The sequence below is a fragment of the Squalius cephalus genome (assembly GCF_949319135.1).
Source record: "Squalius cephalus genome assembly, chromosome: 17".
Classification (NCBI taxonomy): Eukaryota; Metazoa; Chordata; class Actinopteri; order Cypriniformes; family Leuciscidae; genus Squalius; species Squalius cephalus.
In genome coordinates this window covers 20,161,124-20,188,590 of record NC_137138.1, presented here as the reverse complement: position 1 = coordinate 20,188,590, position 27,467 = coordinate 20,161,124, and the positions used below count along the sequence as shown (strand labels likewise).

General features: G+C 36.0%; 3 protein-coding genes across 6 annotated transcripts in view; 2 read left to right on the top strand and 1 right to left on the bottom strand.

Annotated features, from left to right (window-relative positions):
* Nucleotides 1-3,079, top strand: part of stim1b (stromal interaction molecule 1b) — a 40,240-nt gene extending 37,161 nt beyond the window's left edge. For all 4 annotated transcript variants that reach the window (XM_079846636.1, XM_079846634.1, XM_079846633.1 and 1 more), the window contains one exon: nucleotides 2,211-3,079. In XM_079846636.1, coding sequence (XP_079702762.1) covers nucleotides 2,211-2,625 — 415 coding nt within the window. In that variant the 3' untranslated portion in view covers nucleotides 2,626-3,079. The remainder of the gene's footprint in view (nucleotides 1-2,210) is intronic.
* Nucleotides 2,981-19,716, bottom strand: slc6a7 (solute carrier family 6 member 7). Its single transcript, XM_079846648.1, has 15 exons — nucleotides 16,705-19,716; nucleotides 15,262-15,478; nucleotides 13,625-13,756; nucleotides 13,274-13,422; nucleotides 13,152-13,195; nucleotides 11,703-11,841; nucleotides 10,584-10,718; nucleotides 10,384-10,487; nucleotides 10,183-10,307; nucleotides 9,894-10,006; nucleotides 8,995-9,132; nucleotides 8,678-8,777; nucleotides 7,204-7,322; nucleotides 6,710-6,883; nucleotides 2,981-5,570 (listed from the first exon to the last, which is right to left on the bottom strand). The coding sequence occupies exons 1-15, from the start codon at nucleotides 16,828-16,830 to the stop codon at nucleotides 5,403-5,405; spliced, it is 1,983 nt and encodes a 660-aa protein (XP_079702774.1). The 5' UTR covers nucleotides 16,831-19,716; the 3' UTR covers nucleotides 2,981-5,402.
* Nucleotides 19,717-20,986: 1,270 nt separating this feature from the next.
* rrm1 (ribonucleotide reductase M1 polypeptide) overlaps nucleotides 20,987-27,467 on the top strand; it is an 8,318-nt gene continuing 1,837 nt past the window's right edge. The window contains exons 1-15 of the mRNA XM_079848085.1: nucleotides 20,987-21,229; nucleotides 21,828-21,916; nucleotides 22,577-22,754; nucleotides 22,851-22,951; nucleotides 23,071-23,130; nucleotides 23,228-23,267; nucleotides 23,839-24,001; nucleotides 24,149-24,290; nucleotides 24,381-24,464; nucleotides 24,546-24,707; nucleotides 25,834-25,913; nucleotides 25,992-26,193; nucleotides 26,308-26,457; nucleotides 26,539-26,760; nucleotides 26,844-26,920. Coding sequence (XP_079704211.1) covers nucleotides 21,211-21,229; nucleotides 21,828-21,916; nucleotides 22,577-22,754; nucleotides 22,851-22,951; nucleotides 23,071-23,130; nucleotides 23,228-23,267; nucleotides 23,839-24,001; nucleotides 24,149-24,290; nucleotides 24,381-24,464; nucleotides 24,546-24,707; nucleotides 25,834-25,913; nucleotides 25,992-26,193; nucleotides 26,308-26,457; nucleotides 26,539-26,760; nucleotides 26,844-26,920 — 1,769 coding nt within the window. The 5' untranslated portion in view covers nucleotides 20,987-21,210. The remainder of the gene's footprint in view (nucleotides 21,230-21,827; nucleotides 21,917-22,576; nucleotides 22,755-22,850; nucleotides 22,952-23,070; nucleotides 23,131-23,227; nucleotides 23,268-23,838; nucleotides 24,002-24,148; nucleotides 24,291-24,380; nucleotides 24,465-24,545; nucleotides 24,708-25,833; nucleotides 25,914-25,991; nucleotides 26,194-26,307; nucleotides 26,458-26,538; nucleotides 26,761-26,843; nucleotides 26,921-27,467) is intronic.

Sequence of the window (27,467 nt, the reverse complement as noted above, 5' to 3'; positions counted from 1 at the left end):
CACAACCTCCCTGTTATGAATTAATAAATTAAACTTTAAATTAAGAACTGAAATATTTCCTATTCTAAAAAACTGACTGCTAACAAAGTAATTTTTATTTTATTTTTAAGCTCATGCATTAGTTTTCATGCTAAATAGTAATGAATATCAATTCTATATCTGTTGTATATAGTGAATGATATTATGATTCCACTTTTCTTGAATCATAACTTTTTGATTTAGCTCATTTGTTTTAACTATTTAAATGTAAATGCAGTGAGAAACCAAATTAATCCAGCATGCATCTCTTTGTTATTTAAAGTCAACATGAAATCAGAATTCACTCCATTTACTTTCTTTATAAAATGTTCCTGGTGCTTGATTCATCAATGGACATCCTTCCAGTGGGGGAAAAATGTCTTCATATTTCTAAACTTGCTCTGCCTCTGAAACAACTTTTTAGGGGGTGACATGACATTACCTAGACCATACAGACAGGGATTTATATATATATATATATATTCTATATATATTCTATATATATTCTATATATATTCTATATATATTCTATATATATTCTATATATATTCTATATATATATATATATCTATATATATATATTCTATATATATATATATATATATATCTATATATATATATTCTATATATATATATTCTATATATATATATATTATATATATATTCTATATATATATATAATATATATATTCTATATATATATATAATATATATATTCTATATATATATAATATATATATTCTATATATATATAATATATATATTCTATATATATATATAATATATATATTCTATATATATATATAATATATATATTCTATATATATATATAATATATATATTCTATATATATATATAATATATATATTCTATATATATATATAATATATATATTCTATATATATATATAATATATATATTCTATATATATATATAATATATATATTCTATATATATATAATATATATATTCTATATATATAATATATATATTCTATATATATTCTATATATATAATATATATATATATATATTCTATATATATATTCTATATATTCTATATATAATATATATATTCTATATATATATATATATAATATATATATTCTATATATATTCTATATATATATATAATATATATATTCTATATATAATATATATATTCTATATATATATATAATATATATATTCTATATATATATATAATATATATATTCTATATATATTATATTATATATATTTATATATTATATTATATATATTTATATATTATATTATATATATTTATATATTATATTATATATATTTATATATTATATTATATATATTTATATATTATATTATATATATTTATATATTATATTATATATATTTATATATTATATTATATATATTTATATATTATATTATATATATTTATATATTATATTATATATATTTATATATTATATTATATATATTTATATATTTTATTTATATATATATTATATTTATATATTTTATTTATATATATATTTTATTTATATATATTTTATATTTATATATATTTTATATTTATATATATTTTATATTTATATATAATTTTAAATAAATTATAAAAAATTACATATTTTTTTGTATTAATTAAATATTTTTTTACAATGTAATAATTTAATAATGAAATCATTTTAATGCTTTCATTTCTATTATAATTGAATTTATTATTTTTTATTATTTTTGTTCTAGGTTCATATTGAAGATAATGTAGCTTTTCTAAAACCATGCCAGTTATTAATGCAGTAATTTAATGATGGTTAATGTTACACTAATTGTTAAGAGAATAATGTTGTGAGAATATAACAAGGCATGATAGATTTGGGGGAGGGGAAAAGTAATTGGAATATGCAGAGATGTTTTCGTGGGTTGTATCGTCTTCAGTCAAAAGTTCTGTAGGTGCTTGAAGCATTTCATGAGGGAAGTAGTATCTCACAATCCACTGCAAATTGAGTTTAGGTTTGGCTGCATTCTGAATGGATACCTAATCGGGGATCCAATCGTTTCAAGTGTGATGGAAGTACACAATTAAATAGAAGTAAAAATGGATTGCGACTGCCTTTTCATGTTGACCAAGTTCAAAAAAATAAAACTAGCAGACAGAAGTAAAGTAAATGGGTAGATTCTGAAATCCTCTTCTCTCATTGTACCATCATCTAGGGATCTGAACCGGTCTGAATCGGATTCCTCCCTCTCCATGTCTCATTGCGGAGACGCCCAGCGCTGCTCCTCATCTCCCCTCTACAGTAAGCAGTCCAGATCCAATGGTGGTTCCTCCACCGACAACCTTCTGCTGCAGAAAAAGACCTTTGGCATGGAGAAATGTGCCAGTCTCGGAGAGATCCACTCGTCTAGCCTCACCTCAGCCAACTCCATGCGCTCTCTCAACTACACCTCCGAGCAGGACGGCCCGTCATCATCGTCAGGGAAGGGATCCAGCCGAATCTCTCACATCACAGGCAAGAAGAACCTGTTGGACGAGGACAGTTGCTCCACCGGAGAAGACACTGAAGGTTCCAACACGAACCGCAAGAAACACACCTTTACCAAAATCTTCAGAAGGCCAAAGAAATAACAACAGTTTTGAGAAAATGTCAAAATATAAAAAAAGGACTAAAACCCGCACAATGGTACTTTCTAATCTTGAAGAGTTTTAGTAAGAAGAACATGTCATTCATGTGGAATTTTTGATTTATATCGTAATTGTTTTGACCAACGGGAACAGGTATGATATAACTGTACATTTATTTATTTACTTTAACAAATAAGGGCACTAGATGGTAATGTCCATTTTTGGTGTGAGTTTCTTCTGTTTTTAAGTGTAGTTAGCGTGAGCTTGAGCTTTCACTCTCAAAACAAACGCCGAAGCGCATGAAAAGACTTTCAGCCTCTGCCTACTCTAGGCTGTTTTACATAGGATTTGCTTGGACTCCTTCCCTTTTCATGTGCAGCTCAACATAGTGTTGACAGAGGAAGTGATCTGGCCATAAATATTACCATTCACATCCCCTTACTGAAAAAAAACAGACCATATGACACAGTATGAGTATGTGTATTGACCGACGGATGTGAGGCTGAATATATCTGGTTACTTGCCTCAGATTTCCCCTGCTGTTACCAAAATTAGTTTTAAAATGTTCTAAACTTTGTTACGTCCTCATGGAGGAGATCAGTGCCTTTCATTTTAAGCATTGCCAAATGTCATTTCATGCGAGTCAGAGATATATACTGTAGTTCTCGTCTCTGTTTCTGATGGTCAGCGTGTGACTACATGCCTTTAACTTCATTCATGCTTTTCATACTGGTGAAGTAATAAAACAAGATATACAAAGGGAGGTTTTGTGAATTAAAAGTTGAGTTCTAACATACACTGGGGAGTTTCTTTTCTTGACACTAGAACACAAAACTTTACATTTTAAAATACATTTGTCACTATTATTAGCTATTTCTTTTTTACTTTTGACTTATTTTATTTAATTTTGGCAGACTTTAAAAAAAAAAATTAAAAAAAGTGAAAGGTCAAATTATTAATTGCACTTTTTTTGGGGCAATGTATTATCAAAAAAATCTAAATGAAAATCAAAAATGAAATCTGAAATTAATCCGTTTTTAATTTTTTTACATATTGGCACATGCACTACCATTCAAAAGTTTGGTGTCAGTAAGATTTCTTTAAGAAATTATTTGATTCACTTTGTGTACTTTTATACACGTTAAATTGATAAAAGTGATAAAAGATTTCTATTTCAAATAAATGTTCTTTTGAGCTTTATTCATCAAAGAATCCTGAATACATCACGGCTTCCACAAAAATATTAAGCAGCACAACTGTTTTCAAAATTGATAAAAAAAATCTTTCTTAAGCACAAAATGAGTCTATTAGAATGATTTCTGAAGGATCACGTGACACTGAAGACTGAAAATTCAGCTTTGCGATCACTGGAATAAATACAATTTTTAATTGCAATAATTTTACTGTATTTTTGATCAAATAAACACCCTTGGTGAGCGTGAGATTTTTTTCAATTAACTTTTAGAAATCTTACTGACTATTTTTGAACTGTAGTGTACTTTGTGAACGCTTATAAAAAATAATGAAATAGTTATTCTTCTTAAATTAGCAGAAAATACCTTCCATAGACCACAATAATTAAAAAAAAAGAAAAACAATGTTTGACGGTTCTCAGAGCTGAATAAGTTTTCTAGAGTAACTTCCTCAGCATTGCATTTTGTTTAAAACCTCTTTGCGTCATGGAGCTGTTGATAAATCTGTAAACGTCTTTTTGAAACCATCGCAGGAAGTAGCTATGCCATAATTGTTTGCAGAAAACCACTGTGAAATATACACCAACGCAGTATGCAGACCCAACCCTGCAGGTTCAGTGTATATATCCCCTCAATTCTTGAATTGTTCATCCAGGGTAAGCTGAACACCAGTGCACTCTACACGTTTCTTCTGTGTATTTAATCCTGAAGGTTTGTTTGCATCTACTGTAATGGAGCAGAACATTAAATGGCAGGCATTCATGCACTCTGAGAGAAAACATCTAAATCCAGATAGCTCAATGAGTTAGTGTCCAAAACAAAGTCCCAACAAGAGCAGGTTTACCACTGTTACCATGGTGCTCTGAATAAACAAACCTGTTTCAGAGCCTACTCTGTCATAAGGAAGTATGCTTCGTTCAAGTCCTTGGTAGAACACTGAAATAAGCTGAATCTGCCCTTGGTCAACAGACCAAACAGCTTTTGCTGAGAACAAATTATGAAAACATTTTGATTTTATTTGCTGCATGTGTGGCATTTCAAAAAGTTATAAAAAATGGGAATGCTTTTATACTTTAAAACATTCTAAAGAGGGTTTACAATGCCTCTTGTACTACATTTTCTTTTCTTGAGAACAAGCATGTTTAAATAGCATGTTCAGTTTTGCTGCAGATCTCTTAAAGGCATTGTCTTGACTTGATTTGACCTGGTTCTTGTATATAATGTACATTTCATTGTAAAGGAAAAACAGATCATGTTACTCAGTCTGTTACATTATAAAATAAGTCTTTACACTCTTTGATGAAAAGACTAGGTGAATGGCATGAAATGTAATCCTTAAGACATCAAGTATTCAACCAGAGATACCAAATGTCTTTTCCGTTTCTCAGTCTCTGGCTTTGGCCTTAGGCCCAGTGCTATTTCAAATGAGCAACATCATCATAAATTAAACTAATAAATGTCCTACAAGTCAGTAACATCCTTTCAGGCCAGCTGGACTGGTGAGGAAGAGTACCGTTCTCTAGACAGAAGTCCTCACCAGTGAGGGTGCAGAGGGTGCAGTTCCGCCTCCCAAAACTTGGGCCAGTGTTACGCCTCGCTTATGGCCTCCCAGTTCATGGCGGTGAAGTCTGCATCAGTCAGGTTAACCGTGAAGGGTCCGTCTATTCTCTGGGGCTCCACGTGCTGCTCCTGAGTGGTCGTGTTTATGTTGTTAACACGCCAGGAGTTGAGGGGACGGATGGATTTCTTAAAGCGCTGAATGTAAGAAACATAGGTCAAAATTAACACATGCAATGTTAATTTGCCATTTTAAAGGTTCCTAATTTTGTTTTGGAGGTCTCCTACAATAAGTTTACGTGCATCCAAGATCAAAAAACACTTTAATTTGCTCATTATCTACACTACAGCATCACCTCTTTTCTCAGTGTCTGAAACGGTTTGATAAAGGATTCAGTCTCTCTAAACCCCGCCTTTCCGAGAGCTACTCTGCTCTGATTGGTCAGATGTCCCAGTCTGTTGTGATTGGTCTACCGCTTACAGCGCGTGTCTGAAACAAAACGCCCATTGCCACATCTGAATGTCAGCTCTGGAGGTTTCCTCGGCGCTTGTATAGAAGTGATATGAACAGTAACGATGACGTCAGTTTTAACCATATCAATTCCCACTTGAGTCCTCATCCCTTGGAAGTGCAAACAAAGTGAATTTGCTTTCAGTGTGCAGAAAACAGTGTCTTCTCGACATGTCGACAACACGAACCAGACTCTTCCAGGCCTCAGCTACAAATACAGTGTTTAAGGGCGTGTCAAAGTAGACGTCGTTTGCAGGCAGCCAATGAAGACCATCGGCTGGCATTAATGCTAATTAAACTAATTTGTTCCAGGCTTTGCTACAGTAGGTTTGTGCAGTAAGTGAGACTGGAATTACTGACGACTCGTTTCAGGCACTTCAGAATCGATTTTATCGTGCACTTTGATCTTTGAAACTTTGCAGACATTTTACATTCACAAACAGCTGTATTACAAACAACACAAAAGATACATCCAAAAAAGCATAATAGGGGCACTTTAATAATATTTGAAACTTGTATTTAAATAATTTATTTACATTAAAGGTATAGCGGAGGATTTTTTACTTCCGGGTGGATCACCTATACTATTGGTCCTCCTAATTGTCAATCATTCTGGTGAATCAATCAAACTTTTCAAAAAGTGGAGAGGGCGGGTCTTATCTAAAATCCGGAAAGATCCTCCACTATACCTTTAATTTAAAATGTATTAATTATTAATTTAATTTAAATAATTGTTTTTACTGTCACTTTTGATTAGTTAAATGCATCCTTGCAGAATAAGTGTTAATAGTATAATATATATATATAGTTATTTGGAGGGACTTACATCTTTAAGAGTGCCAGACTCTTTACTGACAGCCACAATGGCCCAGATGAGAATCTGCAGACAGCAGAAGGCACCCATACACACGCCCAGCGCTTTGCCCCAGATCGGAAACACGTATGAACCGTAGGTCAGAGACGTACGGTACATCTCGATGAAGATGTAGGTCAGGATGAACTGCACAGACAAAACAATCGCTTAGATTTCAATAGAAAGACAGATGCCTCTGTGAATGGGAACCATCACTGTCAGTGTCCCAGCAACTCTGAATTATTCATTACACTGGACGCAGGACAGATATGGTGTTTGGTTCCACTTAGTTGCAGAGGCAAGTCCTGCCCGTAATACAATTCTGTTCTGACCCTTAAAAGTCTGATAAATGAACATTTCCATATTACATTAACAATTACATAACTGTTCGTCATCAACAGAAACATCACAACATGCATCATTACATGTTAAAAGATGAGGCTGATTCCAAAAAACAGCACACTCACTGTCAGCAGGAAGGGAGTGAAAACCACCCAGCAGGCTTTAAAGTACCACAGCAGTTTAGTGCACCAGGGCGGGCAGTGACAGATCATGTCCACAATGTCCTGACAGAACTGGTTCACCCCTGCAATTACATCAGCATATGCAAATATAATATAGATCTCAGAATGCAGTCACATGACGTAAAGGAACATGTGACAGAGAGGTTGATTATTACTTAGCAAACACTTAACCAAACCAATGAATGTAACATTACAACAAGAAAATGTAGTATTTTTCTATAAAGATCCCTTGAAACAATATGCATTGTGAAAAGCGCTATACAAATAAACTTTATTTGAATTTAACTGAAACCATTAAACCATGTGACGGACATGTAAAGCAATATACCAAAAAAAAATTTATTCAAGCAGGTTTATCTGAAATAGATACCACAAAAATGGATTGGGAAACACAAACTCAGAAACACAAAGCAGAATATCTTAAGTGCATCAGATGTGAATATGCGTGTTGTGTTCTTCATCAGAAGCACCAACAATATCAACCTGCTACTGTTCCTTAAACCATTAATTTTGCTTCCTGTGGACTGATAAAAACCCAAAAAGTTGCTTTACTCTGAATCTTAGGGTGTGTTCACACTTGTATTTCGGTTCTGCTTGTCCGGATCGCACTGTCATTTTTCAGACTTAGATACAAAACAAAAAAACGGCTTTTATGATGAATAAACTATTTTGCGACGGAACACTGAAAACAATGCTGTGTTTTGGGCTAAACACGCTCGTTGTATGTGCGTACATATTATGTTACTTCTACCAGCTTAGAACTCATGATGAGTTTAGAAAATGTGAAAACAGCACCAGGAATTCCTCGGTTGCACATAAATGAAGATCTGCTGCAAGACAGCATTTTCAACACCTATACCCAACTGTAATGTGCAACGTAGCTCCCATAATGAGAAAAACTAGGTATGCTTGAGCATTCTGTCCTTTTAGATGCCTTTGGTCCATGTTGTGTTCATATTTCAGTCAAACCTCAACAGAGTTTGTTTGGAAGCGAACCAAGACTCATTTTTTCAGTGGTCTCTGTCCACTTGTTTGGTGCGCACCAGGGGCCAGTTGCATAAACTTAGCCACTATGTTAAGACTGTTAAGCCTTAAGAACTAATTTGACCGCTAGAAATTAGTCAAGAGGTAACCAGTCTTACTTTTCTGATTCAAATGAGACCATCTACCTTTTTATGTAACTGACTTTAAAAAGTAAGCACCAGTCTTGAAGAAAAAAACATTAGATGACTTACTTTTAAGACTAGTCTAAGCAGTTTATGCAACCGGCCCCAGGGTTCAGATGGCGGCGTTCACACTTATTCAAATAAACCGCACTAATAGAGTAGTCGCACCATAGTTTGTTTCAATCGAACCAAACCTGACAAGTGTGAACACCCCCTAAAACTACTATATGAGAAAATCAAAGAGAGTGTACCATAGAAGAATGAGATGCCAATGCACATGAAGAGAGTAATGATGATGAGACCAAAGCTAGTGCTGAAGGAGTCTATGAGCGTGAACCAGTATATCCCACCCTGTGATGAAAAAACACAGGAAAAAATGAAAATATGAGACAACAAAAACAGTAATAGCATGAAGAGGATCCCTAATGAACAATATGAAGATGGACAAGATGATGAATTGTGATATTAAACATTTCAGAAGCATAGCTAAACTTTGGACATCCGTACACAAGTATTTATAAAAATTTCAAATACGTAACACTAATATCGGTTTGTTTGCTCCTCTTACATCAGTGATAAGCAGCAGGCCCATCAGATAGAAGGCGAAACACAGCAGCGCCAGGAACAGCGTCTTGTGCTTCAGATTGGATCTGAGCTGAGGAAACTCATCCATCACTGCTGTACAGATGCCCTCCATGTTACCAAACTACAGGACACAGAGAGAGAACTTCACAATAGCAAGAATTAAACAAAGGACAGCGTCCTCTCTTAACCTGTCTGGAGTATACAAACATGTCATAAGTTTCCCTGACATCTACATCAACAAAATTAAACAGATCCTCGGTTTGCTGTTAGGCCAACACAAGGACTGCTGTGTGCCATCATCTGCATCACCTGTTTGTGCTCATTCCAAACTGCAGTATATTCAAGCTATATTTGTTGTATATATAAAGCAATAAAATACTCTGAAACTGAACTTAGTGACACTGAAAGAAAGACAGGGCTTTCAGGGGAAGACAGAGGAAGGAAAACCGCTGTGTTACAGCACATCCCATCACTGAGCTACAACACTCATTTCAGTAAATGTGCACGAAGACAGGATGTATTGTACACTGTTATTTCACACATCTCTTGACAAATCTGCTTCCTGAATAGTGAGGTTTCCTACAATAACATTTCGAATCCAGAAACACTGAAACCCGATCACTTGGATTCCTATCAAACAGAGTTCTCACACTTTTGGACCAATCAGGTTCCCATGGCCTTTCCAGTCATTTAATATGGATCATTCTTAAATGCAGCCTTGGTGAACATAAGAGACTTCTTTCAAAAACATTACAAATTCTTACCAACCTCAAACCTTTGAATAGAAGTGTATGTGTGTGTGACATTAGATACAACATGAAAATGGTCTCCAACATGAATAACTGTCAAACATAAAAACCTGAATGCACTGCAGGGTCTTACCAGTGTGTCCACTCCCAGCATAAAGAGCATGAGAAAAAACAGAATGGACCAAAACACTGATCCAGGGAGAAGAGCAAGGGCTTCTGGGTAGGCAACAAACGCCAGACCAGGACCTAAAAGGTTAAATATAATGACATACGTTCTTGAAAAATAATAAGCTATGCATTGGCTTTGAAACTGCAAGAATTTAAAAACATTTTATGTGACTGAAAATCATAGGGCTGGTGTGTGCTGAGAGTTGTGTGCTGGGATGTCAGAAGAGGAAGAAAACAGGCTAAACAGGCTGTACCTGTGTCTGCCACCTGACCCACAGGCACTCCCTTCCTCCAAGCCATATGACCCAGGATAGAGAAAATGGCAAATCCAGCAAAAAAGCTGGTAGCGCAGTTCCCTATGGTGATAATCAGCGTATCCCTGCAGGAAAGAAATCATTTTAAGACCTTTAAGTTTCATGAGACCAAAAGTAAAAACAGTGTTTCCCCACACTAACCTGATGACATTATTGTCAAATTTATTGTAAGACGCCATTGACAGGAGGCCACCAACACCAATACCCAAGGAATAAAAGATCTGCGACGCAGCATCATTCCACACCTACAATGACAGGACGTTACAAAATGTGTACAAAACTGAAGGAAATGGAAAACTGTAGCATTGATTAAAAAAATGTCACTGTTTAATAAATTGTACCTGTGCATCAGCCAAATTGACCCAGTTTGGGGTGAGGTAAAAGGCGACACCGTTTAAGGAGCCCTCAAGGGTGGCCCCTCTGATGATGAGGACCACCAGCACAAAATACGGGAAGGTAGCAGTCACATACACCACCTTACATCAGAGGAAAGATGGGAAATTAATTTGTATCATGTAGAATATATTCTCCTCTGCTCTGAAATGGCCTCATATGAAGTCAACAGGGAAATTACAGTTAACTCAAACCATAAAAAATTCAATAAAATACATATTTTAGCTAGTTGCCGAGGCAACATTTCTCATTTTCATTTAGTTTAATTTGATGTCAGACATCCCACCCTACAAAAATTCATTTCAGGGAGAAACACCACAAACACCAATGAATACAGGATATTGCATAATATTATATTACATTATATTCATATACGCGTAAGCCGTGTAACATGGGCTTATATAATTTGTGAGTTTGGCCTTTTAATTTATATTTAAAAAACAATATAGTTGTAGCAAAAAAAATAAAACACAGCTTTCTTCCCTTCCCTCCAAATTCATTTGCTTTCTTTCTCGCTCACTCGCTCGTGTGAACCGGGTTACCAGGGGTGATTTATTTAATAGTAGGCCAATCCTTGCGTATAATATTCCCACGAAAGTGATGTAGAGTGTGACTCCGAAATCCGAACAGAAGTTGTCAAAAGAGACGCATTCAAAACTAATGCATTTACCGTTTCCTGGTAAAACATCTCGGCTGACAACTTCTGAATAATTCACAGAAAAAACACACACAAAGAGAACACTCTCGCTTGATTTCCGGGATACTGTATATAAATTGCGGGCGTCAGGGAGCCGCTACCAATATGCGGGAGACTCCAGGAACTTCCATTAGAGGTGGGATGTCTGTGATGTATTCAAATAACTATAACTAAAATAAAAATTAATAGCAAGTTAGCAACTATATAAATGGTTTTTTTAACTAATTTAAAAAAATTACAAAAAAACACAAAAACAATTATTTAAACTTGAACTAAAATTTTAATGAAAATGTAAAAAAAAACAAAAAAAAACCTTGCAGCTACTTTCCTATCGGGAAAAAAGCCAACTGGATGCACGGCGACATCTTACCTTGCCGGAGCTGCGAATGCCCTTGAGCATGCAGAGAAAAATGACCACCCAGGCAGCCAGCAAACAGAGAGCTAGAGGCCAACGCACTGGCCCGGGATCATGCAGCCCTTCACTGTTCACCACACCCAGAACCTTTACGCTGAACACACACAAACACTGTGTAAGTCTCAAGTTCAACCTGCAGTATTGTGCCATTGGCTAGGGCTGTTTCAAGTTGTTTGTGGCACATTCGCATTAATCTTACCACAGAACACTAGAATAGATGTTACAGGTCTGTGTGTGTCAGTAACAACAGATCATCACACCTCTAACTGTGGTATTTTTAGATTCAAGGATGTGAACAAACATGAACCATGAACAATCAAATTAGGGCAACAATTTCAGTAACATTAGGTCATGCATGAAAATACTTGTACAGCATTTCTTTAATCTATACTACCATTCAAAGATTTTTTAATGCTTTTGAAAGAAGTCTTGTGCTCACCAAGGCTGCATTTATTTAACAAAAATACAGCAAAAACTGTTATATTGTGAAATATTATGACAATTTAAATGATCTGTTTTCTATTTTAATATATTTTCAAATGTAATTTATTCCTGTGATGGCAAAGCTGAATTTACTCCAGTCTTCAGTGTCACATGATCCTTCAGAAATCAGTCTAATATGCTGATTTGATGCTCAGAAACTTTTCTGATCATTATAAATGTCGAAAACAGTTGTGCTGATTAATAGAAATCATTGGTAATATTATAAATATCTTTAAAGACACTTTTGATCAATTGTATGCATTCTTGGTGAATTAATTTCTAAAAAGTGACCAAACTTTTGAATGGTAGTGTATGTTAATGTTGATTTTAACATACACATATTTAATAAATAAAACAGTTATAAACATGATTATGATTAAATTAATTATAAACAAAATCAATGAATAGTACATTTATAAATCAACATTAATAAATGCTGTAAATATTAAAATTATTAGCTCATGATACTTAATGCATTAAATAATGTTAACAGATTTATAGACCTATTGCAAAATGTTACCCAAATTTCTTTGAAAAACTTCCAATAATCAATTAGTTTATAAACTGTCCCATTAATTTAATGCAACAATTGTTTTTTGTTTTGTTTTACATAATTTGACACTGTGTTCTGATAATTTTGTTCTGCTTGTGCTTCATATTTGAGACTAGTTATTCAAGCATTTTTACAACATTTACTGAGACACAAAACATAAAATATGTGGCTTACACATCACGTCAGAACTGTGCACATTTTATGGATCATCAATTAGTATATTAATATACACTAGTTTCAAAATCAATGTTTTTTTTAAATAATTTTTCATTTAATTGTATTTATTTATAAAAGAAGGCAATTTACAGGCTAGTTTAGTAAATTTGTATAGAGAAACTGAGAAAAAAAGAATAATTGAGAATCCTTACTTCCAGAAGACCTCAGAGGGACTTTGGGTGACATTAGTTTTGTTCTGTGGAGAGAACAAAACAATTGAATTACAATTGTTTAACATTTTATGCTAACTTTCTAGCAGAAAAGTAAGACTTACTCCACAAAATGCAATGTTATGAAGAGCATCACATGACCAGGGAAGAGGGCTCTGGAAAGAGCTGCCCAGGTAGTAGAACGTCCAAGCGATAATGACATTATAATAGAGACACACAAGAATGGACACACACAGCATCCCTATGCCAATCCCTGCAACGAGGCCAAGACAACACAATCAGTTTGTTTAGCCCTGTATTTAATTACAATACAGAGGGACTACTTTTTCTTACTTCTTATGCAGAGTGGAGCTACACGACTTTGAATAATGAATAGAACTCAAACCCAAATTTACATAACCACAGCCCAAATTACAAACCATAATAAAGCTGCTGAATTGCATGTGTTGTGGTACCTTTGAGGAGGGGACAGCACTTCCAGACGGTGATGGGACCCGCAGCTCCATACTGGCCCAGGCTGAGCTCCATGAGGAAGAGAGGCATTCCCGTGAAGAAGAGCATGATGAAGTATGGGATGAGAAACACACCTGCAACCCAACACAGGATAACAGTCAACGTTCTATTTCAGAGACTTGTAAGCTTTTTTTGTTGCTCAAACAGTAGGCTAGAGCACGGCGCTAGCAGCGCCAAGGTCATAGATTTGATTCCCAGGAAAAGCGAATACAATGCAAGTCGCTTTGGATAAAAACATCTGCCAAATGCTTTTTTTCTTGTTTTTTCATTTTTTTTTTCTTGTTAATTTTAGTTGTCAATGTTAATTTTTGGCTTTTTAAACACTTATATTCTTATTCCTGTTTTTTTAAATGGCATGAGTAAGACACAGCTCAACATGTAGGAGCATGTACACCAACCATTGAGCCACAACCACAAATTATGTCTTTTGTGCCAATGATTCCACACTCTTAAATCACTGGCATTTGTCAATGGGTTGTTTCCTCCTCAGGATTTGCATTATTTATACATTACACATTAAATACGTCTCTTCAAACCATCCAGAACCTTAAAAAACACTGTGTATATATATTGCAAATAGTAAATATACACCTATGGACATGAAAACATCCTGTCAGGAAAGCTGTGATTTAATAAAAAATAAAAAAATAAAAAATAATATATATACATGATCTGATTTACTATTAAGAAGCTTCTCTATTGATGTAATGGCTCTACTAAGTGATGAGGCCAAACAAAGATTATATAAGCCCATGTTAAAGTCCTGTTAATTCTGTATTTAACTAATCATGTACAGAACTGAAACATCACTGTGTTAGAGCTGCACAATTAATTGTTAAAAGATAGCAATCTCGATTCAAACACCCATGCGATCTTATTCCAAAATGTCAACGATTCTCTTGTGTCTTTTAAATCTTTGACGAGTCCAATCACAGCGAACTTTGTGTTGGTGCTGCCGCTGACCCAGAGAGAGCAGTTGTCATCATGTATAGATACATAGATCTATAGCAGCTCTTGACTGTTAAGATTGTTCATCGCCCCTTAGGAAAATTAATGACACGTTCGAGACAGACTGGGGAGAGAGGAGTTGTAATTATGTAAAATACCGCAAAATCAAAATCAAGACTTTGTATAACCTATAACCTCTCTGTGCTTTTCTACATCACCTCTTCCCACAATCTTTGAACAGGTGTCTCTTCATCTGTATTACTAACCATCTTTACATTGCAAATTTCTTTTTTTGAGGCCGTCTTGGTTTAGGCAAATTTATTTCAGAGGTTTAAAGAGGAATGTGCCCTCCTCCCCACTACAGGGAAGGGTTTTGGTTTTGGTTGGTTGGTCAGAGGGATGGATTTCAGTTTAGGATTACCAAACGTCCTGGTTTTCCCATGAAAGACCCATTCACAAAATTATGCGGGAACTTTTTATGGGGCAGATTCCTATTGAAATGACTGCTTTTTGCCTGCAAATCTTCACCAAATAATGGTAAATGAACCACACATTTACACTGAGAATAGCTTGTGTTTTACAACTTAAATGATCCACAATGTACATTCTGTTCATATTTACTGTCGCTCACCTCCTCCATTTCGGTAGCAGAGGTAGGGGAACCTCCAGACATTTCCCAGGCCAACACAGTAGCCAATACAGGAGAGAAGAAATTCATATTTGCCACCCCACTGTTCTCTGGGAGGCTGAGCAGGAGCTGGCGCAGAGGACGGAGGCTGATGCTCGGGTTGGGACTGGGATACGGGGCTGACGGCATCGTGAGAAGACCCGTTCTGCTGACCTGAACTCTGCCAAGAAGATCATTCAAAGATTATGATCACTGATCAAACACAACCATATAACAGCTCAACACACCCCCTTGTCTTTATAAGATATAAAGCTGAGTAAGTCCACTCAGAGATATTTTGAATCAGGCCGTCAGCTGGCTTTAGATATCACACTGGCAACTGCCTAGCCACACCCTAGCAACCACCAAGAACACCCTTGCAAAATATCTAGGCCTACCTGGCCTTAAAACCTTCAAGCTACTTCAAACTTCAAACTATTCTAATCTTAAACATCAAGATTTTAAAGCAACTTCAAACTTTTCACCTTGGCTTTCTTAAGCCAACATCAAAGTTTGCCTGGACAAAAGCTTCTATCTAGTTTGCATTACTTCTCTTCTCAGCTGAAGACTGTACTCTATAAGCCTGTTCTGTATTTCACTAAAGTCTGGGATGAGGAACTAACAGTTAGTTTAGTTTGTGCAGTATGAACCCTATAGTAAGATAAAAGGGAAGTCATTTGATTGCTAATAGTGCATGGATGACACACCACTGCATAAGGGTGGATGTAATTGCCATTATTTGCAGGCATTTTTCATCATATAAATATTGATGATAATAATAATAATAATAAGTATTATTATCATCATCATCATCATCAATGATAATAATAAGTATTATTATTATTATTAGGTTTTGTCTATGGTATGCAGACCAACCAAAATTACATTTTGTAATCATAGTTTTGTCATCTTTATTCACTTTTACATTAGGGAATATAGTAGTAGCTTATCCTCATCCTTCCCATGAATATTTTTATTGATTTATTATCTACCAAGGGAGTGATAAAGAGAAATTAATACAAGTAACCATTCAATTTCATTGTATGGAAAGAAGAAAGTGAATAGTGACTGAGGCTGTAATTCTCCTTTTGTGTGGAAAAAAAGTCAAACATTTATGCAACCAAATGAGGGTAGAATTAGCATTTTTGATTACCCTACTCCTTAACACAAATGTAATAATACTAACTAACCTTTGAACCTTTTTTTATACTAACCTTTAAAAAAATGTTTTTATAATAGTTAACCGTGGTGAAACGCAGTCATGGACAGGAATGAGAGCAGACGGGTTTGTGTAACCTCGACAAACCAGCCAACAAACGAGTCCAAGTTTCATTAAAAACTCAAATAACATCAAAAACACTCGTGTAAAATAAGAATTCGCGTTTATTAGTATTAGTAAGTTAGTACCTCTCTTGTAGGTGCTGCGTTCACATTCACACCGTTTCCAGGTGCTGTTCTCGCCTCCTCCTCACTTGGCATCTCCCCAGCGCTTTTCTTCTGATGCTCGCTACATTGTTCACTTAATGGTTTCATCGAGAACCCTGGTTAACTCTTAAAACAGAGTGCAATGTTCTAGAAACCTTTCATAGATACCTTAGAATAAAATAGAGTAATCTTGACTACAAGGCGCAGCAGGTGGACTGCGATGATCCATGTTGTTGTTGGTGGTGGTGGTTGGGGGAGGGAGGAACAGGCGATGAAGGGAGGCGCCGGTGTCTGTTCCGCACACAGAGCTCACCTTCCTGCAGGTAAACTCGTAAATAATGCCCCTCCTATGAACACTGTTGGGTCATTCCCATCCTCCATTCTTTTTCATATTTACTTGTCCATATATGTAGCTTTCAGTCTGTCTCTGACGTGCAAGCTTTACTTTCGCCTGCCGAGAAAAGTGAACTGTCGTTTCAGACAAGCGATAAGCGTAGGCTATTCGTCTCATTTCAACAGGAAGTCACTTCTGCAAGCATGTTCGCTTCAAGAGCAGGAAACCGCAGCGAGTCCTGCCTTGGTATGACACAACTCAATGGAAATATCAATATCAATGGGATAAATTAACAGTCAAACTAATTTAATCTGTAATTAGCTGAACATCATGCATTTTGGGATGCAAGCTTTTTTTTTGTATCTATTGTAAGGTGTGTTAATTTTGTTGTGTTAGGTTAGGTTTCGAAATTTTGTTATGAAAGAATGTCTATAATATCTTAAGAAGGCAAACATTTCTCATGGGGACACTTTATGTTGTCATCTGCTGTAAATTATGTGAGCATTAGGCTAAATGATGTCACTGTATGGAAAATGATGTCATGGCAATGCTGATTGGCTGATGACACCACAAGTATAGCTTACTGTGAAGAAAGATTTTAAATTTAGCATTAGGGTGGTCCTTATTTTTAAAGTATCCAATTGTCATGCTCTTAACCCTTCAAATTGTTCCTTTATATAAGAAAATACAGCATGCCATTTTTTATGGCAGTAACATAATAATTACTGGTATCTCAATAGCTTTAAACTTTCTGAGATTTTGATGATTTTCGTAAAAACAGATCATTTGATTTGGTATTGTACCTGGCTAAAATTCCAAAAAAATCTCCATAAAAGCATCTAATGCACCATATATTCCTAAATATGTATTTTAGATACATATCTCAGTTTACTTATTGTAGAAACTAAATCCAAATGAATCCATCCATGACCCGGTTTAGCAGATTTACCTTTCCTGGTGGAATCAATACATATTTCTATTGATGATCACCTTGGTTATTGTTTGGGTTTAGAACACATTTTTTGGTTTAAAAAATTACATTACATTCCTTGAAATTGACCCGGAACTTTGGCCGAATCAAGCAGATTATCAGGAGGCACAGGCAACCATGCAATGAATCAATGATCACGCAGAGAGAGGAGTGGCTCTGATTCAAGAATACAGTGGCTATCTCACACACTCTGAAGAACAACTGCAGTTTCTCCTTCATGTGGTGGAAGATCACCAACGGATCTATCCAGACTGCAAAAAGTCAACACTGGCTGCTGAGCATCAGAAATGAGGGATTGTTGAAAACTTTGTGCTTTTTTGAGATTGTTGTCATTGTTGTCATGTCAGTGTTGCTCTGATTTCAATAAAATGTAGTTCATTTGCAGCAACTTTTAATATTACTTGCATATCACAATAACGCCGCACAGCTTTATAGGCAATCTTCCACATGATTGAGCTACCTCTAAATATACTTTTTTTGTCAACATTTTTGCATATTTCTAATTTTGAAGTTAAAAGGAACAGTTTAAAAGGTTAAGACACTAACATTTTGCACACAAAAAAAATTGGACTTGATAATTCAGCATTAGTCTTCAGTGATAGTCTTCTTTTTCCTATTATGATGTATAGCCTATTCATAGTGAAACGGCTTCTTGCACAAGAAAAAATGTAGGGAGGAACTCTCCATTGGGAATTGATTAGATGTTTTAGGTTTGCTGTTGCTGTGATGTCATGAGAGTGACAGGTTGTCCCGCCCTCGCGCCAGTGAACACATCATCAGAGAAGAGATGCAAAGAGGGAAGATATTTTTAGAATTTTTTTAAAAAAACACTAATGATGTGCACAAATAAATCATTTATAATAAATACTGCAATATTACATAAAAAATAAGAATTATCCATTTTGATTTCATGAAGATTTTCAAGAGTCCTGCGCCAGCCAAACAATTGAGGTACATGAGAATGCTAACAGCTTTCTCCTGGATTTATAGACCTCTAGCTCACATCTTATTGGTTCATGATCTCTGACATCAAAGGAAGTAGATAAGAAAAAAATCTACTGGCACTGATGATGGCCGAGGATCTTCATTCCTGTTCAACCCAAAGGTGTTCAGTGGGGTAGAGGTCAGGGCTCTGTGCAGGCCAGTCAACTTCTTCCACACCAAACTCATCCAACCATGTCTTTATGAACCTTGCTTTGGGCGCCGTCACGCTGGAATAGAAAAGGGCCTTTCCCAAACTGTTCCCACAAAGTTGAAAGCATAGCATTGTACAAAATGCCTTGGTGTGCTGAAGCATTAAGTTTACCCGTCACTAGAAGTAAAGAGCCTATAGTCCAACCCCTGCAGAACATCCCTCCTCCACCAAACTTTACAGTTGGCACAATGCAGTCAAGCAGGAAACGTTCTCCAGGCCTTCGCCAAACACCGACTCGCCCATCAGATTGCAAAACAGAGAAGTGTGATTCATGACTCCAGAACATGTTTCCACTGCTGTCCAGTGGCGGCGTGTTTTACGTCACTCCATCCGACGCTTGGCGTTGTACTTGTTGACATGAGGCTGCTCGACTATGGAAACCCATTCCATAAAGCTCCCGCCGCACAGTTTTTGTGCTGATATTAATGGATCTTTTCAGCTAATATGAAATCAGCAGAACTTTGGTGACTTTTACACACCATGCGCCTCAGCACTCAGTGACCCTGCTCTGTGACTTTACATGGTCTTTTGCTTCATGGCTGAGTTGCTGCTGTTTCTAAACACTTCCACTATCCACTTAAACTGACTGTGGAATATCCAGCAGGGATGACATTTCATGAACTGACTTATTGCAAAAGTGGCATCCTACAGTACCACACTTGAATTCACTGAGCTCCTCAGAACTACCCATTATTTTAACAAATGTTTGTAAATGTTTTATGCACATGTGGTTATGGGTCTGATTGAAATGCTTGAACTAATAACTAAGAGGTGTGTCCCAGTTATTTTATCCATATGTGTATTTTGTTTTGTACAGAATCAAAATACTTTCTTTCAGACATCTTTTCAAGCAACCAGTGTACCCCTTGGACAACAGTTGTATTGACAGCATGTTCATTCATTCCCTCTGTATTAATATAGAGGGTGTCTTAAAATAAAAAGGTCTTACATGTCTTAAAGGCGGCATGAAATGGAAGTTGCGATCTATTAAAACATATCTGAGTGAAACTGCTTCTCCAACTAGAATTTTTTTTATTTTTATGACGGGACTTGATTTTGTCCATCGGGAATTTATTCAATTGTTGGATCGATGTGGTTTGCTATTGCTGTGATGTCATGTGAGTGACAGGTTGTCCCGCCCTCGTGCCATCAGAGATAACGCTGCAAGAAGGAGAGGAAGTTATTTATTTTGATTAAAGATTACGAGGGCACTTTAAATTTAAATTTTAAATATGATTTGCGTGGATAAATCATTTATAATAAATACTGCAATATTCCATAAAAACAATTGTTGTTGTTTTAAACTGGGGAATAAAACCGAATAGTTTTATTCAATAACATTTACAAGGGAAAACAATTATACTTCCTACGTACTCTTACAATTTCATGTAGGCTTAAAAGTACACGTCATAATGCCTTAAATCTTTCCTCAATAATTAAAAAATAAAAGACTAAAGTGAGGAGACAAAAGTATTTAATTTTTACTTTTAAATACTTAAGGCTAATTAAATATGTATATCTTTTTAAGAAGTGTTTCTGCTAGGTATTTAGACTTTTAAATTAGTAACATTCTGTACTTTAACTTAAGTACAATGTACATTTTAAACCTCTGTATGTAGGTATTTTCAGCTGGTAAGTTATATGATGTTTCATATTATTGTATCGATAATTTTTTTATGTAAGCTAACGATAATAATGTTACATCACTCTTTTCCGTTGTCTAATAAATTTGATGACGACGAAGAAGAAGGAGCGAAAGCCCATTGGCTAAGATTCTTGTTCCGGAAGGGGACGAAGAACGTTCTGGCGGGTTCGTGTTTCGCGCTCAGCACTTGTTCATAACAACTGTCTGCAGGAGCAGCTGAGAGGCCGGCCAGCAGAACAACACTTTATCCACAAATAACAGCTACTATTTGTGTATTTTTTCTTTCTTTTTTTTGGCTGTGCTCTCTACCAGAGACCTTAATCATGCACGTGATCAAGCGAGGTAAAGTCCCACTCATCCTTCAAGTACCTGTTCATTTGCAATATAGTCAAAAAATTACCATTTAAATGCTAATATAAGTGTAACTACTGTTTATGTATTGTTCTTATCAAAACTATAATGATGGCAATTCTACAAAACAAACATTTATTGACCTTAATCGTGTTTCAATGTCTACACGTAAAGAGAAGAATTTAAATCTGTTGAGTTCATTTGAAGTATTGGATAAAGTCGCATAATTGTTTGCTGTGTGTTATTATATTGACTTTTCCAACTACATAACTTGATATTTGAGAATATGTGTTTATGTTAGCAGCCGACTAGCAGTTCTCTTTGTTAACTCAAAGTTGGCGCCAACCGCTTTATTAACTAGGTCATAACTTGTAATGCTAAAAATACATATATCGTGAAGTTACAGGTTATAATAGCTTAAAGTTGTTAAACCACACTCACGAGCAGCATATTTTATGCACATTTCATGTCTTTATTTTAAGTTAATATCATGTCCATGTATTCTTTATTATGGGTATCATTATATTTGACTTAATATTTTAAATGGGTCATTTTTATTTATCTGATGTTTTTGTTGTTCTTGTCTCAGATGGGCGCCAGGAGCGTGTTATGTTCGACAAAATCACATCACGCATCCAGAAACTTTGCTATGGACTCAACTCTGAATTTGTGGATCCTGTAAGTTATGAAAATGATTCAGAACATCTTAAATTTGACACCCTTTCCATGGTCAACCATTGCCTAGTCCAGGGGTTTTCAATCTTTTAGATGCCGCGGCTCCAAATATGATTTTCCCAGTGCAAGGAACCCCCCCCCCCCCCCACATCCAATTTGAAAACCCTTGGCCTAGTCACATAATACAATTTTCCCTGCTTTCACAGATGAGGCTTAAGCCTAATCCTAGACTAAAATGCATGTTTGAGCGGTCTTAACTGAAAGCAACTTACACTGACATATCTTAAAATATGTCAGTATCATTGTTTTGTGTCAAGATGCTCACCAGTAATGTTTTTATAAGGCACGTTTATAAAAGCTTCTTGGATGACCTAATTAAACTGAGACCTAATTCTGGCTTAATCTAAGCCCTGTCTGTGAAACCAGGCCTTAGTCATTCATAACAGGCCACTTCCAACTTCTGTTAGAAGAGCCAACGCCCTTGTAAAATTTAAATAAACTGTACTGGCCACTCTCAAACATAATGCTTAGAAACTTAACATAACATCCTGTTCTCTCTAGGTCTTCCATATGGAGCTGTATTAAGTCATTTCATTAAAGAAGCATCTTCCAAGAATCCAAATGTAAAGCTCTGACCCTAAGTCGTATGGTTTTTCTTTGCAGACTCAGATCACAATGAAGGTGATTCAGGGCCTTTACAGCGGCGTGACCACAGTAGAGCTGGACACCCTGGCTGCTGAGATCACTGCCACCCTCACCACCAAACACCCTGACTATGCCATCCTAGCAGCCCGCATCGCTGTGTCCAACCTGCACAAAGAAACTAAGAAGGTCTTCAGTGGTGAGTGGCCATGCATGACCCGTTTCATGTCAATGTGACATTCACAATCTATAATGAATTAATGCCTTTAATTTGCTTGCTTGCCTCCAATCATAGATGTTATGGAGGACCTCTACAACTATGTGAATCCCCTGAACAGCCGCCACTCGCCTATGATTTCAAAAGAAACCCTTGATATTGTTTTGGCCAACAAAGATGTAAGTATGATATGCACGTCGTTTCTCTTTTTTTTTTTTTTTTTTTTTCTTCTCTCCCCACAAAGTCACATTTTGGGTTAAGTATTTGTAATTCATGTGTTTTTTCCTTATTTCCATAGCGCCTCAACTCAGCCATCATATTTGACCGAGATTTCTCTTACAACTTCTTTGGCTTCAAGGTAATTCTGAAATGAGAGAATATGTAAAAAATATACACTAATGCTTGCCTGAAAGTTATTTTGTGGTGTTAATCTCATTCTTTAACATTTCTTTTAGACATTGGAGCGCTCGTATCTGCTGAAGATCAATGGAAAGGGTTAGTTAAATGAAATCCACTGTATGCAAATAAAATGGTCAAATGATGACAGGAAATGGAGAAATAGGGCTGTGACGGTGGCAGTTTTTTTTTTTTTTTTTTACCTCCGCGGTGGTAATTGACCAACTACTCTGGCAGTGGTTGGGGGTGGTGGAGATATATATATATATATATATATATATATATATATATATATATATATATAGAATAGATATATACTTCCGTCAGTGAAGCAATGTACTACTGGCTTAAATATATGGGCTCGTGTCAAAGCTTTGTGCTTCACTTGTGTCATAATGGTCACATAAAACAGCATTCACATACTGAAAAAGTGTTTTGGCGTATCAAAGCCGGTGCTACTTGGCCACCATGTTGCGGTTGTCAAATTTACCGGCACAGCCCTAATGGAGAGAACAGGAAAAAAAATAGAAAACCGTAAAGAAAAGACCAAAATAAGAAGTGGTAGATTGCATTTTTTCAATTAAGGAAATGAAAGTGAGGTGAAGAAGAACAAAGAGACTGACCTGAATTGAAAACGTTCCTGTGACACCATGACCGCTTCTGTTTTCAGTCGCTGAGCGCCCACAGCACATGCTGATGAGAGTGTCCGTGGGCATCCATAAAGAGGACATTGCAGCAGCTATTGAAACCTACAACCTGCTGTCTGAGAAGTGGTTCACTCATGCTTCTCCTACACTCTTTAACGCTGGCACCAACCGGCCACAGCTCTCCAGGTGAGCACCAGGAAAACATAGTCACTATGCAGCAAACAGACACAAGGGGGCAGTTTTTCAAAACAAATGTTTTCCGATTTACTGTTTGCAAAGTCCATAGACTACTGTATGCTTAATACAAGCAACTTCCTTTTGTCAAATGTCTAGTTGCTTCCTGCTTGCTATGAAAGATGACAGTATTGAAGGGATCTATGACACACTGAAGCAGTGTGCCCTCATCTCTAAGTCTGCCGGAGGTATCGGGGTGGCAGTGAGCTGCATTAGAGCCACTGGGAGCTACATCGCAGGGGTGAGCTTTCTTCATCCTCTGCTTTAGATTCATTCCCATGGTACTTTAAAATTAAGCAGTTGGGTTTACTTAATGTCTTTTGTCATTTAGACAAATGGCAACTCAAATGGCCTGGTTCCTATGCTTCGTGTCTACAACAACACAGCTCGCTATGTGGACCAAGGAGGAAATAAGGTAAGGCATTTTACGTGTGATATTTAAGGGAGGGGTTAAGTTTGGTTTGAATTACTGACGTTTTCTGTCTTCCTCACTCAGAGACCAGGAGCTTTTGCCATGTACCTGGAGCCCTGGCATTTTGACATTTTTGACTTCCTAGAGCTCAAAAAGAATACTGGAAAAGAGGAACAGAGAGCTAGAGATCTGTTTTACGCCCTCTGGATCCCTGATCTGTTCATGAAGAGAGTGGAGACCAATGGGGTGAGCACACTTTAAACTTAAATTATTTTATATATCTAAAACATCAGATGTCTTCATATATCTTTCTATTCATCAAAGAATCCTGGGGAAAAAAATATATTGTTTCCACTAATATCAAGCAGCACAACCGTTTTCAACATTGATAAGAAGTTTCTTGACTTGTGCTGCAAATCAGCAAATTAGAATGATTTTTGAAGGATCGTGTGACACTAATGATGCTTAAAGGAGAACTCCGGTCAATTTTAACATTGAGCTCATTTTTTTGTACATTTGGAGTGCTGTCAATACAGAGAACAACGACAAAAATCGGTGTTGCCTACACCGAGTTATTCTATTTTTAATGTATAAAAATGATGTTATTTAAGCCAGCGCAAATACCTTTGTTTACATCCTGTTTTTCGGTTGAAGTCCAAAGTAGTCGATTGCAGAGTTCACACGCATAGGTTTAATACCTATGATCACGCGCGTGAACTCGGCAATCGACTACTTTGGACTTCAACCGAAAAACAGGATGTAAACAGGTATTTGCGCTGGCTTAAATAACATCATTTTTATACATTTCTTTCACATCTACTGCAGTCAGATTCACCCGTGTTCACTCTGAAGGAATCACTCACATTTTCTGTGCACTTGTAATGACACATCAAGGATGTTAAGAGGCTAAAAGCAGGTTTAGTACTTGCCCCATTGAAGTCAACAGGGTGCAAATTTTAAAAATAGAATAACTCGGTGTAGGCAACACCGATTTTTGTCGTTGTTCTCTGTATTGACAGCACTCCAAATGTACAAAAAAATGAGCTCAATGTTAAAATTTACCGGAGTTCTCCTTTAAAAAATTTGCTTTACCATCACAGAAATAAATTTGTTAAAAATCTATAAAAATAGAAAATGTTTTTTGTAATGCTGTAATACTTCACAATATTACTGTTTTACTGCATTTTTAATTAATAAATGCAGCCTTGGTGAACATGAGACTTCTTTCTAAAACATTACAAAATCTTACAGATCCCAAACTTTTGAATGGTTGTGTTCATGTATACAAAACCAATATATACACAATCCAATTAGTTCAAATGCTTCATTTTAAGAACAAAAACTCATATGTGGCTCCTCCTATCCCATGTAGGACTGGTCTCTGATGTGCCCCAATGACTGTCCTGGGCTGGATGAGTGCTGGGGAGAGGAATTTGAGAAGCTCTACACAAGGTGTGAAAATATTAATTCTACTACTGTAAAACTATGAAAGTCATTGTTTATTAATCATTCAGTGATCTTTTGTTTTAGTTATGAGCGGGAGGGCAAAGCTAAGCGTGTGGTGAAAGCTCAACAGGTGTGGCATGCCATCATTGAGTCTCAGACAGAGACCGGCACACCCTACATGCTTTACAAGGACGCCTGCAACCGCAAGAGCAACCAGCAGAACCTGGGCACCATCAAATCCAGTAATCTGTGCACAGAGATAGTAGAGTACACCAGTCACGATGAGGTAGGGAGAGTGCAGAATACCTATACAAAGTATTATAATATAACTTACTGTCAGTCACATGACATGTTGACTCTATTGGAAAGTGCATTCATGAAGAACCAAACTCTCTTGTAGGTGGCTGTCTGCAACCTGGCATCCATTGCACTTAACATGTACGTCACCTCAGAGCGAACGTTTGACTTCAAGAAGTTGGCCTCTGTTACAAAGGTCATTGTGAGGAACCTGAACAAAATCATCGACATCAACTATTACCCAGTGAAAGAGGTGAAGTGCTGTTTATTGTGTTTTAGCCATCCTGCATTATTGTAATCGCTGCAGAGTTTGATCGTCTCTCTCAATCGACAGGCAGAGAACTCCAACAAGCGCCACAGGCCCATCGGCATTGGTGTTCAGGGTCTGGCCGACGCCTTCATTCTCATGCGCTTTCCCTTCGAGAGCGCAGAGGCTCAACTCCTCAACACACAGATCTTTGAGACCATCTACTACGCTGCCTTAGAGTCCAGCTGTGAGCTGGCTGCGGAACTTGGACCGTATGAAACCTACCCTGGGTCTCCTGTGAGCAAGGGTGTAAGTTAGATGTTATAGTTTAAGGAAATCTGATATTAGTTGAGATTTACAGAGCTTTAATTGTTCCTGGTGTGATTTCACAGATCCTCCAGTATGATATGTGGGAAAAGACACCTACAGACCTGTGGGACTGGGCGGCACTCAAGGAGAAGATCGCAAAGTTAGTAATTGCTCATTCATAATCCCAAAAATACTATAGACAACCTGGAAAGTCAGGGAATTTAAAAAACTGTCACTGGAAAATGGTTTAAATTATTATATTTAAGTAATAATAATTTGAATTTATTTGAAAAAATATATACAAATATATATATATATATATATATATATATATATATAGAAATTTAAGGCAAAAACTTTTTCATGCACTGGTAAATTAAGATTTTGGGATATTTGGCTTTTAATAATGTGTTATTTCAAACTTGTTTAATTTTTACAGTTTAATTCCTATCTATATTGTAAAGGTTTTACTGGTGGGTTTGTTCATATATCATTTGCCTGTTTTTGGTTTAGTTCCAAAATTTTAATTTTTTTTGTCTTTTGGCTCTTGACAGTATTTTCTCATTTATGGAATGATTGAAAAGATAAATCCAAAATCCTTTAACTCTAATGTCAACAAAATGAAACCATTTTGAACCTAGCTTAATCCAATGTTCCGATTTTTGTTCAGGAAATTAATACAAATGAGTGCATGTTTAATTAGATAA

Excerpts from the sequence above, each read along its gene's own strand:
- slc6a7 (XM_079846648.1), bottom strand. The coding sequence starts at position 16,830 with ATGAAACCATTAAGTGAACAATGTAGCGAGCATCAGAAGAAAAGCGCT. Across the intron at positions 8,778-8,994 it reads GCCTGCTGCTTATCACTGAT|GGTGGGATATACTGGTTCAC; the intron begins GTAAGAGGAGCA and ends TTTTCATCACAG. Across the intron at positions 6,884-7,203 it reads TCACTCCCTTCCTGCTGACA|TTCATCCTGACCTACATCTT; the intron begins GTGAGTGTGCTG and ends TTGTCTGTGCAG.